This window comes from Macrobrachium rosenbergii, chromosome 19 (assembly GCF_040412425.1).
Source record: "Macrobrachium rosenbergii isolate ZJJX-2024 chromosome 19, ASM4041242v1, whole genome shotgun sequence".
NCBI classification, from domain to species: Eukaryota; Metazoa; Arthropoda; class Malacostraca; order Decapoda; family Palaemonidae; genus Macrobrachium; species Macrobrachium rosenbergii.
This window is the reverse complement of record NC_089759.1, coordinates 24,271,657-24,288,912: the sequence shown is the minus strand read 5'-3', so window position 1 is coordinate 24,288,912 and position 17,256 is coordinate 24,271,657. Positions and strand designations below refer to the sequence as shown.

General features: G+C 33.3%; 1 protein-coding gene across 1 annotated transcript in view; it reads left to right on the top strand.

Moving 5' to 3' along the window:
• The window catches only part of LOC136848742 (uncharacterized), a 557,848-nt gene that overhangs the window by 493,144 nt on the left and 47,448 nt on the right, over window positions 1-17,256 (top strand). The window contains exons 24-28 of the mRNA XM_067121294.1: window positions 2,802-2,916; window positions 4,228-4,284; window positions 13,569-13,705; window positions 15,190-15,329; window positions 17,005-17,107. Of these exons, the coding sequence (XP_066977395.1) occupies window positions 2,802-2,916; window positions 4,228-4,284; window positions 13,569-13,705; window positions 15,190-15,329; window positions 17,005-17,107 (552 nt within the window). The remainder of the gene's footprint in view (window positions 1-2,801; window positions 2,917-4,227; window positions 4,285-13,568; window positions 13,706-15,189; window positions 15,330-17,004; window positions 17,108-17,256) is intronic.

The following is a 17,256-nucleotide window of genomic DNA, read 5'->3' as shown; positions in this document are numbered from 1 at the left end:
GAAAAAAAGGGAAAGTCTATTGAATATTGAAATTTGGGGGTCTTCCCAAATGCTGAGCCAAAAATTCATGGTCTGTGTACAAAGGTTATTTAACCATAAATTACAATCTTACCAATCAACTATCATGGTGGAGGTGGTTTGATATCAATTCTAAGTATAAAACCTGAATTTGACAGGCATATGTACAGCAGAGTCGATACTAGCTTATTTCCTTGTGGTGGCTCGGTGGTCAGTATCGCTGTACATCATTGTTTCTAAAGCAGACAGTGGACTGAATCCTACTGTTGATAAAGGACTTTTCAGTTAAAGTTCACCCTGAGTGTAAGTTATTCCTGAAGTCATAATGAATATGAACAATATTTAAACAATATTTGTGACTATATATATATATATATATATATATATATATATATATATATATATATATATATATATATATATATATATATATATATATATATATATATATATATATATATATATATATATATATATATATATATATTATATATTATATATTATATATTATATATATATATATATATATATATATATATATATATATATATATATATATATATATATATATATATATATATATATATATATATATATATATATATATATATATATATATATTCATATTCACAGATATTAAGCAATGTTGTTTGATATCTGATTCACTCTTAATTTCAGAATATCACTGAAGTAGACCGAATTAGATATTAAACTACATTTGTACCTTAATGTTTGTGTATGTGTGTATATATATATATATATATATATATATATATATATATATATATATATATATATATATATATTATATATATATATATACAGGCAGTCCCTGTTTACGACAGGTCCGACTTCACGACGTTCCGAGGTTACAATGCTTTTCAGATATATTCATCAGAAATTATTTCCCGGTTTACGACGCATGTTCCAGGGTTACGACGCATACGCCCATCCAACGGAAGAAATATGGCTCCAAAACAGCAGAATAATAAAAATTTGGAGGGTTTTTTGATGAAAACTCAATAAAAATGCAGTTTACATCGTTTTCAATACACCCAGAGCATTAAAAGTCAGGTTTTCTTAGGATTTTTGACGATTTTCGACGATTTTTCGGTTTACGGCGATTTTCGGCTTACGACACGGTGTAAGAATGGAACCCCCATCGTAAACCGGGGACTGCCTGTATGTGTATATATATATATATATATATACATGCATATATACATACATACAGTATACACTATATGTAGAATCTACTGGTCACATTTTACCAGATACATATGCAATTGTAATAGTCACAATCCCCTCTTAACTTCTCGAATTCTTCGCACTTTTTTTTTGGATATGCGTGACACTACAAAGCCTTAAGATCCAAGTGCAAGAAATATTAAGGAATTATGATGTACAGTAGTGGGAAACAAACCCAGGTCCCATAATCAGAACAAGGTCACATTGCCAACCAGACCACGAGAAGGATAAAAGTCTATTGCCTCTTGTACATACATATACCTGTCGTTTTCAGATATATATATATTAGAGCTGGAATAGACCCATCCTCACCATTGTACAGTAGTTAAGGGGACAATCATTTTTATTGCTTTTTAGGCTGGTATATATATGTGTAGAATCTACTGGTCACTTTTTACCAGATACATATGTAATTGTAATAGCCACAATACCCTAATATATAGCCTATACAGTATCTGAAAACAGCAGGTATATGTATGTACTAGAGGCAATAGACCTTTATCCTTCTTGTGGTCAGGTTGGCAATGTGACCTCGTTCTGATTATGGGACCCAGGTTCATTTCCCGCCACTGGACATCTTAATTAATTCATATTTCTTGCACTTGGATCTTTAAGCTTTGTAGTGACAAGCGTATCCGAAAAGTGCAAGCGAAGAATTCGAGGAGTTAAGAGGGCATTGTGGCTATTACATTTACATAGTGTGTGTATATATATATATATATATATATATATATATATATATATATATATATATATATATATATATATATATATATATATATATATATATATATATATATATATATATATATACTGTATATATATTATATATATATATATATATATATATATATATATATATATATATATATATATATATATATATATATATATATATATATATATATATATATATATATATATATATATATATATATATATATATATATATATATATACCCTGTATATATACATACATACACACACACACTATATTAATGTATATGTATATATATGTATGTATGTATATGTACAGTATGTTCTGTATATGTGTGCAATTATTTATTTGCATATATATATACTGTGTGTATATATGTGTCTATCATGTTTAGCACATGGGATTTTTATGCTTTCAAATATTAATCGACGAATAGACCATACACCAATAATATAAAATTCACTTGTACTTTGGAAGTAATTTGCACCGTTTATGATAAGTTCACCTTCTCAGCCTGGGATTTGAACCCATTCCTGTTAGGGTCAGTGATGGACTAAATTGTTTTGGTTAACTCAGTTATCCCTCTAGCAAGCTGGAGTTTTTTCCACTGTTCCTTTATAGATGATAGGGGAAAGCTAGCATGCTGTACTCTGGCTTTCTTTAAAAAGACAAGGTTGTAGGATCAAGGTCTTTGTTATGAAACAGGGAAATTATGTGAACAGCAACATATTTTCCTTCCAAAGCTTCCTAAAAATATTTAATAAATTTCTTTCATATGTTGCCATTATTTTCCATTAATTTTTATTTATGCATTCAGACACTCTCAAGCCATTCATCCAGTGCCCTAGTGATGTCACAGTGGAGTTAGCACCCCACCAGAGTACGTCATATGTTCGTTTACCACAACCAAAAGCCAATGTTGATTGGTACAGGTTAGTGTATTATAATTATGAATTTTCAGCATGGTAGATTCCTGCAAGTAGTACTTGAATATCGCTGGGGTTAGTTATAGAAGTGGGTTGTTGCTAAAAGAACAAAGTAGTGAAGTTGGAATGTATTCTTAAGTACAATAATACAGCAGTAATATGTTTTACCAGTAGTGCTCAAGGATGGATTGATTATTTAAATTTTTGAAGGATCTTTTGGCTGTAATAGAAATATTTCAACAACACCATGGTGCTGTACATGTCATTTACAGAATTTTCATGTTACAGTATAGTAATGTACTATAGTTTCTTTTATACTAGAGATTGAGGGATGTTTAGGTTTTGTGTGACTTGCTTTTTAGAAATGACAACTTTTCCTCATTTTTGGAATTTGCAAGAACACTGCAGTTAATTAGACTTAGTGATGTATTTGTAGTACTCCATCAACTGTGAATTACGTAGAATTTACCTGTACCATAATATTAGATAATTGGGTCTAGATAACTTTTAGTTTAGTGCCTGGTGATTTGCTTTTTATATGAAAAATCAGTATTAAAAGCACAAGTCTCACATTACTCTAAGTAAAGTAATTTCTTTCTAATAGGGTGCCACAAGGTTCTGTGTAATTTATAAAGGATACATTTTTATTAAAGATTTTTAAGTTTTAGTTAATTTTTACTTCAAGAAGAGTTCAGTATTTCCATTCATTTGTCAGCTTTCCATTCCTATGCTACCAGAGTACTAGCACATAATTCACCTCTATTTTTACTGCAAGCAATCTACTGCTTACAGTTACCATAAATTTTTTTCATATTGTAGATACTAAGCTAGAAAAAAAACTGACACACTCACTACCAAAATTATTACAACTAACTGTCCATTGTTCTATTATTTATATTGCAGACTTTTACAAAAATATCTTTACACCTAATATCAGACATGAGCCTGTTTGTACAGATAACGTACTTTCATCAACACTCGCCTTATTAAAGTATGTATTAATTGCAGAAAATCAGTACATTGTATGACAGTATTCTAGATACATTACTGTATTACCAGTGATGGATGGTAGTTTAAGTAGTATGGTTACCAGATATATCATGCATGCATTCAATCTTATCAAGGTTCATCTCTTAGGGTCAGTATTTTTATGCTGTATGAACTACTATACATACAGTGCACATTAGATGAATAACCATTAGGTGCCCTGCATTTTAGTTTGAAATTTAAAGCGTTAGCCTCAGCTGAAAGAATAATTTGATGAACTTTGGTACCTTCAACTTCCTTCATGAAATTCTGACGAAGGTAGTTTTGTAGATATGTCTCGAGGGGACCACTGAGGAGAAAACTAGCTGTGGATGCTGAAGACCAAAGGTAAAGGAGAATAGTTCCTGAATATTCACCGCCAACCTTTACCATGCTTCACTTTAAGCTTTGTGTTTTCAAAATTTAATTCAGTATTGCTGTTGCATGTCTAGTCATTTGATTCCCTGCCTGTTTTACTGTTCTCACTCATGATATGCTTCAGTGCCTGCTTTTTTTTCAGTCGTTTGTTGTAATATGCAAAACTAAAATATTACAAGGAAATCCCCTTTCTCCCTATTTTTAAAATCAGTTTTAATGGTATGAGTGACTTGAGAGTGATACTGTATATTAAAATGATGCAGATTAATTCTGGTATTTGATATTTAATATTGTTAATGCATTTTTTAAATTTTTCTGGAAAAGACCTTTGAATTAAATAGTATCACAGAGGATTTTATACAATGTTAAGGTGGACAGAAAAAACCAGTAGGAAAGAGACACCCAGACAGATGAATAGTGCCCTATCAACTTACAGTATCAAGAATAGATATTTATGATAAGCGTTATGCAAACAAATCATTATTAAAAGCAATTAATCCTACTTATCATATCTTATGCAAATATGGAGATTTTATGCTTCCTGCACACAGTTAGGCGATTTATTTTAAAACCATGAAATTGTGTTCTCGCTCTCTTTCTCTCTCTCTCTTGCATAATTACATGCCAATTTTAAAATACTGTATATTGCAACTCAGTTTGTATTAATTTTAAAGGTACTTTTGAGTGTGCACTGGACAATTTTCAAATGTTAAAGATTTATTCAATACCAAATAAGATTTCAAACAATTATGCTATGTTTATGAGTTGTCATACCAAGAAACGAAAAATATCTCTTCAGTATTGCAGTGGAATTTCTAAGTACTCAGGGTAAAATTTTCTCTTCTGATTGTTTGCCTGCAAGAAAAGTATATTAACTACAGAACTCCACATAATCAAAAGATTGGAAGTGCTGGTAGAAGTCTGGTGTATGTTCTTGTGTACTTCATATTTCATTGAATTTATATATTACCCTTCCACCTGTAGCAGTTAAAATTGTTCTATATTTGAAATATACAATATGTTCTCCTTATTTATTACCAGATGAAAATATCACTGATTGAATTGATTTATCAAATTCTGCAGCCATTTCTTTATTAGGGGGACATGAATGGTAGACACCCTTTGTGGGGAGGGATTTTAGCAAATGGAAAGGGCAGTCGTACTGCAGTATTGATAGAAAATGGGAAACAGGCATCCTCACTACTGACAAATGTGCATTCTAACATTCGGACCTGCTCTCCATTTATTTAAGTTCCTATAGTTTTTGCTAATTGGTATGTCAATTTTAATTTAAAGGCAGCAGATGACTGGCATATACCCATAATTATGAGCTCAAATGGATCAGCTGTGTAAAGATCATCACCACTGATGCATTAACAAAGAAGACTGAAAGGAATTGTAAAATCTTAGTGAAACTGACAGAGGTACACAGGAATTTAAAAAAAAAAGATGAGACCAGCGATCTGCCTAATGGTGCTCTGCACACAGCAGCGGTATGCTTCATTCTGTAAACCACCAGTTATTTCAAAACTCCATTCCCAAAACCATCATTTTATTTTGAAGGCAACTTTTGCCTAGGTGATCATCAGAACTCCATTACTTCATTGAGCCACAAGGAGAGCATTAATTCAGTGCTTGAGACATCACAGACCTCATTACATGTAAGAAATGTAGAGCACATTAAGATATCATACTGAAATAAATACCATTACATATAAGAAATGTAGACATCCCTGTATGTCATTACATACAGCAAATGTAGAGCACAACTTCATTGAGAAATTAAGGCAGCTCAACACCAATCTGAGAAAGATTTTATTTGTTCAGTGAACAGCAGAACTTCATCATTTGCTCAGGTTTGAATACTGGCTATGGAAGATGAATGCATCACTTATAATTCCCATTGGGTGTTGTAAGTTAATCCCAAGGTATAATGAATCTGATAGTAAGTGATATTTGTGGCTTGATGTTTGTGTAATATTAAATTATTTATTTATATATATATATATATATATATATATATATATATATATATATATATATATATATATATATATATATATATATATATATATATATATATATATATATATATATATATATATATATATAGTGTGTGTGTGTGGAGAGTGACCTTGAGTTCTGGTACTGATAATATATATATATATATATATATATATATATATATATATATATATATATATATATATATATATATATATATATATATATACATACATACATACATACATACAGTATGTGTGTGTGGGGAGAATGACCTTGAGTTCTGGGTACTGATTGGTTAAGGGATTGACAGCTTAACCATTTCAAAGCATTGTTTTGGGTACAAAGAACATGTATGACTATAGAAGTGAAAGTTTCAACATGTGGTTAAATAAATATTCAAAACATAATACAATGTGTCCTTGATTTACGGCAGGGGATCTGTTCCAGCGCTCTGCCGTAAGTTGATTTTTCACTGTTATCAGTGTTTTAACAGCACATACAGGGCCGTAACTTGATGTTGCGCTGTAAGCATCATTAACTTGATGCCTATTCTTGTCGTTAGTGCTGTCAATGGCGCTTATGGTGCCGTAACTTGATGCAACATCAAGTTATGGGACTGTTAAACGCTGTTAACAGCTCTGAAAAAGCACCTAAGATCGAATCACTGTAAGTTGGTGGCACCATAAGTTGAGGACACACTGTACCATGTGCTAGTGTTTCCTAAAATTTGTGTTTAAAACTTAGTAAAGTCTTAAATGTTAGTTTGCAAATACAGAAAATAAGGTACAAAAATAAATATAATTTATAAAGTATGTAAACGGTACAAATAAACAAATGTCTGTTTATACATAAATATGTAAAATATTAAATTTGCATGTATGTGTGCATCCAAAGGTTCTGCGTTGATTAATGGCTGGAGGTTCGTGTTGGGCGGGCCCTCAACGACTTGAGCAAGCACATTACTTGGCCTTCGCTGGGCGCTCTCTTGTCCCCTAAGGGGCGCGATGTGTCCAGTGTTTGGGGGTGTGCTATCTGGTCCCTGTTGGCTCACACATTCCTTCTGTTGGAGGGGAGTGCATGATACGACTTCTGTTGAATATTCAGGGTTGGTTTCTGGATAGTGATGCTTACAGCTATGGCTATTAAGAGGCGACCATAGTTATCCTCTCTGCATATGACCTGGGTGCCTTCTGTCAGCTCTTATAGAGATGGCTTTCTGTCGTGAACATCTATATAATGTTGATGAATGGCCCATTGATTTCTATGAGCCAGCATACGTCTCCAAAGGGTTGTTGTAGTGTGCCCGATGTAGTTTTGGTTGTGAGAGTTACACATCTCCTCTGGACAAATGAATTTGTAAATTACGTTTGTGCACATCCTCTGTCCCCTCGGAGCGGTGCTGTTCTTCATTATTAGGGCTGCTACAAGGTTCGGCTTACTATATATTCTGAGGCTTATTTTGTGGTAAGGGGTTTTGGGGTTACACCTCTGTTTACTATCCCACGTAGTGTGCGGCATTCCTCCTTGTATGCAGACCCATAATGTAGGCGATGGTATATAATCAGACTCTCCTCCTTTTTCGTTGTCGTTGTGTGTTGGTAAAATTCATCCATTTCTTTTTTTATTGCAGTTTCGATGATTTGATCTGCACAGCCGTTGTTTGTTAACAATTGGTGAATTCTGTTCAGTTCATTGTGCATGTCTCTCCATGATGTGCTATGTGTAAAGACTCTATTGACATATGCACTCACAACAGACTTTTTATATGCATCCGGGCATTCTCCTCGTGCGTTCAAGCAACGGCCCAACCACCGGACACATCGCACACCTCAGGGGATATGAGAGCGCCCAGCAAAGGCCAAGTAACATGCTTGCTCAAATTGCTGAGGCTCCGCCCAACACAAACCTCCAGCCATTAATCAACGCAGAACCTTTGGACGCACACATACACGCAAATTTAATGTTTTACACATTTATGTATAAACAGACATTTGTTTATTTGTACTGTTTACATATCTTATACATTTATTTTTGTACCTTATTTTCTATATTTGCAAATTAAAATTTAAGACTTGCTAAATTTTAAACACAAATTTTAGGAAACACTAGCACATGGTATTACATTTTGAATATTTATTTAACCACATGTTGAAACTTTCACTTTTGTAGTCATACATGTTTTGTACCCAAAACAATGCCCTGAAATGGTTAAGCTGTTAATACCTTAACTAACCAGTACCCAGAACTCAAAGTCATTCTCCCCACACAATGACATAAAAGGTCGAAAGGCCCTATCGTAAGTCAGTAGTTGCTTGAAAATGACATACTGTAAAGGCGAAACAGCTGTTGTGACAAAAATCAATAAATGGAAGGAGGAAGTCTGCGTATTTTTTCTCCAGAAATTGACGAATGAGAATCAGAAAAAACTCAGATGGTATGAAGATACCTGCAAGAAACTTATTGATGCCACTAGGGCAATTGCTTTTAACAAAAATTATATATGTATGTATATGTATATATATATATATATATACAGTATATATATATATATATATATATATATATATATATATATATATATATATATATATATATATATATATATATATATATATATACTGTATATATATATTATATATATATACACACATCAAAGCTTGATGTAGGAAAAACCAATATTTGGTAGCCACTGTAAGTTCTCAAAGGAGTTACTCTCATGGTCCCCCAAGGGACCAACCAGTCTCAGAGAAATCTCTTATAGTTGATGCCCAGATTCTCATCTTGAGTTATCTCTCTCATGTAAAGCAAAAGACTGTGCCCTTGAATCTTCAAGAATTAGAAGAGAAAAATTTAGTGGCTATGACCACTTCATGTCAGGTATTAGTGCCAACTCTCCCAAGAAAAGACTTCATCTCCATCAGAGAAATCGAAGTGGGAGTTCCCAGAAACCCAACATGGATTCTGTTCACAAAAGGATGGATACGCACTCTGCCGGGGCTCTGCCTGAAAGGTGTAGCCTCCTTCTGAAACCTGTGACCCATAGAGACAGCTTAAATTGAACTCTTTCACCATTTAAACTGGCTTCCAGGAGTATATTACATATATCACAGGTCTGGCAACCTACCAAATTCTTTATCGTACAAGGGCCATCCCCACAGGCAAAAAGCAAATTGAGCAATTTGCTGCAGTGCAGGTGATCTGTGGGTCCTGCATTATAGCAGCCCATTAGTGATAAAAGGAACAGGTGGCAGGTGTTTATTAGAAACTACCTAGTGTTAGCTACCTGTAATCACTATATAGGCAGCATACACTTCAAATTAAAACAAGCTGACATGGCCACATGTGTCCTTAGTATGCTGTTAGGTATCATGGATATCCATAAAAGAGAAGTAATGTACTATTCTAATTCACAATTATTACAAAAACATTACCTTAAAATATTTTCTCACAAATGCTTCTAAACTCAGTAAAGACATGACTAAATGGATACCAGTACAATGTATGTCAATAAATTTTTATAAGTTTACACGATCCATTTCTAAACACTAGGTAAAGGTTATATTAGTTGGTACATGATTGAAATTATTAATTATTGAAATTACTGTACCAAATTTATATAAAATCAATGTCTGTAAGATTTTAATTTGTTTTACAAAGCTCACTATTACAAAATGTACTTTTATATTCCTGTAGGAAAAAGACGAACATGACAAATTTTCTTAATACCTGCAATGTCACTATCAGTGGAGTAATACATGTTAGAAGTAAATCTGCATGAATGATTTTCCTCTCACACTTGGAAAGACCCTCAGTATTTTGTATAACTGGGTAATGTTCTATATCACAAAGTCCATTTAGTTTGACTATAAAATATGCAAAGGAAAAACGGGCCTTTAAAAAACACCAAGACCCATAAGTTTAGCACAATTGGGAACTACTAGCATGGCTATATTTTGGAACCAAGAAGTTTTTGGTAACCTCAAATTATCACTTCTCAATTCCAAAAGTCCTTTATCCCTCAAGATGTTGGGTAATTGGAATTTCAAAAGTTTGAGCAAAGATACAGCGCATTACAGTACTGCCCTATAACAATTCTTGTATTTTAATAATTTATGTTTGTATGTATTTATTCATTGATTTAATTTATTTTTGTCTTTTCTAAAAACTGATCACTTCTTTCTGTATTTCCTATTACCTTCTGTTATTTCTTTCAAGTGAACACCATATTCGTTGGAAGCTTGAATATCAAGTCAGTGGCCCCTGAGGGCTTGTTCCATATGAATAGGGTTCATGTTCTGAATACATCATCATTATCATTTCTAAGAACGGGGCATATGTCTTGAACAATACTTGCCAGTAAGTGCACAAAGGAAGAGAGAGAGAGAGAGAGAGAGAGAGAGAGAGAGAGAGAGAGAGAGAGAGAGAGAGAGAGAGAGAGAGAGAGAGAGAGAGAGAGAGAGAGAGAGAGAGAGAGAGAGAGAGAGAGAGAGAGAGAGAGAGAGAGAGAGAGAGAGAGAGAGAGAGAGAGAGAGAGAGAGAGAGAGAGAGAGAGAGAATTCCATTTTACAGTAAGAAACAATGAGAGATTATGTTAGGGATGCATGAAAATTGTTTCCTTTTTTATGTTTTGTAACAGAGAAAAAGAGCGAACATAACACATTTAACAATGTATTAGGAAACAGTAGAAAAGGAGAGAAATTCCAAAACATTGTCAACTATTTTAAAACTTCAAGTTTAACCATCAACATTGTAAACAAAATAAGATATCTTTTTGCCTTTTCAATTAAAAGCTGGGTTCCTAAAGATAAAAATGCATTACTCCTATTGCATGCTCTTGTTCTTTTAGTGGTAATTATCATGTTCTTCATGATGAATTTTCCCCCATGCTTATGGAATTTTGATGCAAGGTAAAGTTCAATTACCCTTCTTGTATGTAAAATATTATTTCCTTGTGTTCATACTAATTACAATGCTTTTTTTACTTTAACTAATGTCATAACCCCAAGTTGTGGTAAACAGACAAAATGGTGATATGTGAGTGAAACAGCTGGAATCCCAGGACACCCCTGCTGAAAACTTTTTGCTTTTGACCTGGTCTCTTTGAGAGCAGACCTTCATTTTCTTTCTCCAATTATATCTTTATTACTTAATTTACTACAGTTCTTCAAAGCCTATACCACATTTATTTCTTTTTTTTTATTGTTATTCTACTTTTTTCATTGTCATAATGTTGCTGGATGCTAAACATTACTGATTTGTTCATTATGACCCAGGATGGTGGTGTATGTAGGAGTAACCAGAGTTTCCTCAATAAATTAGTATTTAAAGGTTTGTTTTTAATAAATACAGACTTAGCTTTGCTTTTATTATCTATATTTATGTTCAAATACATTGTGTTTTATACCTTACACACTTATGTAACATAGTTACATATGGTGATGTTAGCTAAAGTATTACTGTATACTCTTTCTGGATGTTGATGTTATTTAAAATTGTAGCCATAGGTAGATCTACAGGAATAGTAATTCAGGGCTAGCATGGGGATCTCTTGATTTTACAGCCTGCTGTTCCCTCCAGAAGACTATTTCTATAACTCCATTAGTAAAAGTGAGGCTCTTGCCCACATTTTCCAAATAAGCTGGTGAGGTTTTCTAAGCTTATACACAGTATGAATACTTCCTGCCAATAGGAGTGTGTTGAACCACACTTCATTCAGATTCCTGAGCTCTTCTTCTTTGCTGCAAGCAGACAGTCCCCATTCAGTTATCTAGTAAACCATGACCTTTCAAGTTTTTTATCCTTTTTTTCACTAATGTGTTCCCCATTTCATCTCCTTATCATGGGGGGGCCCTCTTTGCCATCCTGGCATAAACCTCCTGATTAGTAAGATCTTGCTACAACCATTTCAAGAGGATCATATGAAATGACTAAAATATTGTGAACTTATATTTATTTTCTGAAATTTATTAGCAGTTATTTAGTGTACTCTTTTAATATGCTGATACAGAACATGACGTACAAAAATGGACTAAAGGTTCTAAAAGTTTCAAGAACAAGACCCCTGCAAATGAGATCTTTGTGACCTTTGCTTAGGCAAAGACTAGAACCAACCATGAGTCCATTGATTAGAAATTCCATAGATGCCTTCTCATCCATTTTGAAATTATTTTTGATGTTCAATGCCTAACCCCAAAAGAAACAATAGAACTGCCTGTTGAAAGATGAAAGATTATAAGAATCAGGGAGGCAGGAAGAAAATTCCAATTTTTGGCAGTCACTGAAGCATGGACTCCAATGAATACAATTTTTAAAGATTAAACAGTGAAAAAGGTTGACTGATGAGCATTACAATGCTGCATAAGGGGAAGAGGGACTCCCATCTTAGGTGAATGGAACACTTTCTTAAATAGTGTCTGCAGAAAAGGCAGAAAGCCCATCATATAGCAAAGATAAAAAGGATTGACACAAGCTTAGTAATGGATTTGATTGGTGAGTGAATCTGTTTGTGACTGGTTCAAGTCAGAGCAGACTTACATGAGAAAGAAAGGAAAGGATGCAGAGTCCGAGGATCATGTAAATACTTGGACCCAATTCGGAGAATCACCTTCATGTATTGATGTTTGGTTGCCTGTTCCATTTTTTGGATTTGCAGACACAAATCACTTAATTTTACTGTGTCCCTTAATTTCTTTTGAATGAAAGCACCTGATGAGAAAGGTCCTTTCCCTTATAGAAATTTTAATGGCTTAGTTACTTCACCCTAACTGGGAGACTTGGCATAAGAAGTAAAAGGTTAGTATCTATGGAATGTAAACCATTTTAAATTTCTTTATTTCTGACTTACTTACCTTGAACATTGCTCTGACTATACATTAATTGTAAAACTTCATGAGGCTTTTGTTAACCCTATACAATTTCATATACTGTAGTAAGCTTTACCTTTCCAAGTCTTTTTGTTTGCTCCAAGAAGATGACTGTGATTTCCAGATGAAAGTTATTTACATGCTTACAGAAGAAATAGAGTAAAAAAAAGTTTTTGTACATGCCTTAACAGGTATTAGATATTTGGTAGTTCATTTATTTTGTTTATTTATATAATTTTAGTGGTCTAGAGTTCACAGAATGTAATTTTCCTTTGTGTGAAATAATTAATTTACAGTGTAAGACTACTGTACATATGAACTACAGTATTTTATTCAAAGTTGTGGTATGTTTCTTGTATTTATTATATGAGAACTGTTTTGTAGGTATGTAGAAGCTAATCCTGGTTGGGCCAAACAGCTTGAGGCAGACCTCCCATCTGGAAAGACAACAGTTACTTTTGTTGCCCGTTCGCCTGTCTCAGAAGAATCTGCATCATGCTCCTTTATAGTAGAAGTTGTTGGTAAGAAAATAACTCTCTCTCTCTCTCTCAAAAGGAAAACCTTACTATCAATAAGAATAATGTTTTTTATGTATATACACATTGATAAATTTGATATGGTTATCCATGGACTTTTAGTTAAATTAGCAACTTACAGAAATAGAATGAATGAAATAGTTAGCTAAAACAGAATTAAGTTCCATGACGGACTGTGGTAAGACCCTATAATTCTCAGCCCTAGTTGTAAATATTTTTCTTCAAGACTTAAATATCTGAATGGCCTGTCTGGACCCATCTGCTTCTTCGAAGGAGGCCAGCTATGATTTTACCAAAATTATCCCTCCAAGTTGTCATATAAGAATGATGCAAGGTATCTAAAGCACATTCTTGGAATAGTTTTCATGAGTTATTTACTTAAACAGTAATACAGAAACTACATGATTACCTGACAGAAATAGGAAACTTTGGTAGTAATAAATTTTTGCTGAACATATTGAGCTGTAATGTGAAACAACTTTTATTATAATTTTTTTGTTGCATTGCGTAATAATTGTAATCATGTTTAGGCCTTATAGAACATCAGTACAGCATATGCATTTACCAAGAAAACGTTAGGCAAAAGGTTCCTTCATCTGATTTAAATGGACATCTATCCTAATTAACAAAATAGATCTTGGGAAGAATGAATTTTTTGGCATTCCTTCTACAAGAAGTTTTCATTAATTTGTACCTATCTAACTAAATAGCTTTTAAAAATTTGACAACTTTACATTAAAGTTGTGAGCTGTTCCCAGAAGAAAAATTTAATCAGACAAGAGATGGTTTCCTTGGGTTTAATGTGCATCCTTTAGCATTTTGATTAACACCATCCTCAGAGCATTAAATAAATATATTTTGCTACTGTGGCTACTTTAGTATCAGTTTAGCTGCCATAGGGGTACAGTGCCATGGGTGCACCTCATGCTGTCCACTGTGGCCATTACTTAAGGTTCTTTGCAGCATTACTTCTCCCCAAAATTGCAACCCCTTCCATTCTTTTTCTGAACCTCCCTTTATATTATCTTTCTTCCATTTACTTTCCACCCTCTCCTAATAGTTGTTTCATAGTACAACTGCAAGGTTTTAAAACCTCGTTACTTTCAGTTTCTCTTTCAGCGCTGAATGACCTCATAGGTCCTAGCGCTTGGCCTTTGGCCTCAGTTTTATGTTCCAGTTCCAATATCAGTTTATCATAATTACTTGGAATTTCCTATTCTGTTTTATGGTAATAAACATTAGATTGTTTTAGATAGTTTGAAATTGATGTTCAGAGGTCTGGTTAAACAAATCATTTATAACTAACTAACTTACATTTATGTAGAATCCTTTAGCCTTTGGCTTCCTCTGTAAGTTATGTTTGACTTATTCTTAAAGTTTTCTGTGATAATTAGTCATGATGCTGGTTTCACACTAATGTGGGTTTCTACCCTCTATTGATACTTATAATTTTTGTTATTTTTTCTCAGATAAAGAAGATCCACAAGTATTCGGATGCCCTAAGTCTTTTACCGTACATCTGGCAGATGGAGAAACAAATACAGAGGTGACATGGAAAGAACCCGTATTCAAAGATAATGTAGAAATTGCCCACCTGTGGAAGTCAATGGTAAAATATGGGAGTAACATAGTTTTTCTGTTTGGCATATTCATCAGCATTGAATAAGAAATAGGTACTGCCTAAAACTGAAGAGTTTAAGCCATGTCTTTTCTAAAAGAGAATTAGGTATAGCATTAAATTGTAATTGCTTCAAAGTTTATGGGCAAAGGAGAAAATTTACAAGCCTTTACTTTAGGCTTCTCATGTACTGTCCAGGGATATCTAGTGCATTATTTGACCTGTTTGTCAGTCCATCTATGTATTGAGGGTGAAGATTTTTAAAGCACAGTAGTTTTAAAATCTTTGTAGATGAATACTTTTACTTTATTTATATAAAAATTTATAGGTAGTGTCAACAGTGTATGTGATATATTCAAGGGTCAGGGTCATAGAGGCCAAAGGTAACAAAGGGATTTAAACTTGCCTGAGATTTTTTTTAAAGTGTATGGGATAAAGGCTTCATATTTGGCATGCATGCTCCACAAATGAAGCAGTGTGTAAAGTGAGGTCAAAATCAAGGTTATACCTGTAGGTCAAAGGTCAGTAGGGTTTAACCGTGTTAATTTTACTATGTTCAATAGAAGCACACATTCTTGAGGAACAAGCTGAAAAGCCATATCAACCTGGTAAGCAAGTTCCACAGATATAATGGCCATTTTAAACAGAGGAGGATACAGTGAGAGAATAAGATTTTAATCAGTTACAGATTAAAATAATAAGTAAATATATAATCATAAACAAATGCATACACAAATAAATAGTACGGTAGTTGTGAAACAAGTCACAAAAATTAGGACAAAGTAGCAAGGCCCTTTAAAGCAGCATTAAAGTATCTCATAAACTTTAATACTATTGTAAATATGGATACTAACTACTACCATACAGGACACTTTGAGGCCCAAACCATTAGGTCCAAACCAATGAATTTTTGGCAAAACATTAGCCTTAAATGTAACTCACAAACCAAACCTGTTTATAATTTTAACATTTTTTATCAATAACTGATTACAGTGACAAAAACTCTTAAATATTTAGTTATATACATTTCTGATCTTTCCTGTTTCCTATAGTAAATGCATCAGACTTACAGTTTAAAAATAAAATATTTTTCAAAGCATTTTTTATATTATCACAACCCAATCAACCTTGATTAGTTACTCTTGATGCATGCAGGAGGGATTAAAACTTGAGGCAAAGAGAATTTGTGGAAAATAAACTGAATTTCTTCAGCTTCATCCAAGCATGGAGTTATAAGGTAGACAATAAATAATTTTTTAATACCCTGTATGCTGTTACTGGTTTATATGGACCTCAGGTGTGCCATTTCAGTTGTTAATTTTTCATAGTGTGAAAGATGTTTAGTTAAAACGTGGGTTGCCGCATGACTGAAAATCACACTTTTGTATCAAAGAGATGACTGTCCTCCCTTCCCCACCTGCAGATAGTTAGTTTATCTGTTATGCAGATGAGATCATAAAAAATAAATGTCTGGTAGAGGAGACAAGGAACTCCCCTGATGGGGCCAAACTAACCAGTAATGATGGACTAGTTTACCCTGACATGCAGAAGGCATCAGTAAAAGTGATTTCAAGAAATAATTATATTGACTAAATAACTTTTGATCTGAAATTTCAGGGCCTTAAGCTTATTTTGTCTCTCTCTCTCTCTCTCTCTCTCTCTCTAGGAACCTGGACAAAGACTTACCATAGGAACTTATCCGGTGCATTATGTAGCGATGGATCCATATAGAAATCGAGCCAAATGCTCATTCACTATTAGTGTCACATGTAAGTTATGAATTTATTCTTTTTAGATTAAAGATTTATTCAACTGTCATGATATTCAAATGCTGACTTTTCTTAGTTTTTTGTTTCATGTTACATCAGGTGTCTAAAGCTGGAAGGCTATACAGTATTTATTTTAACAGTAACTTTAG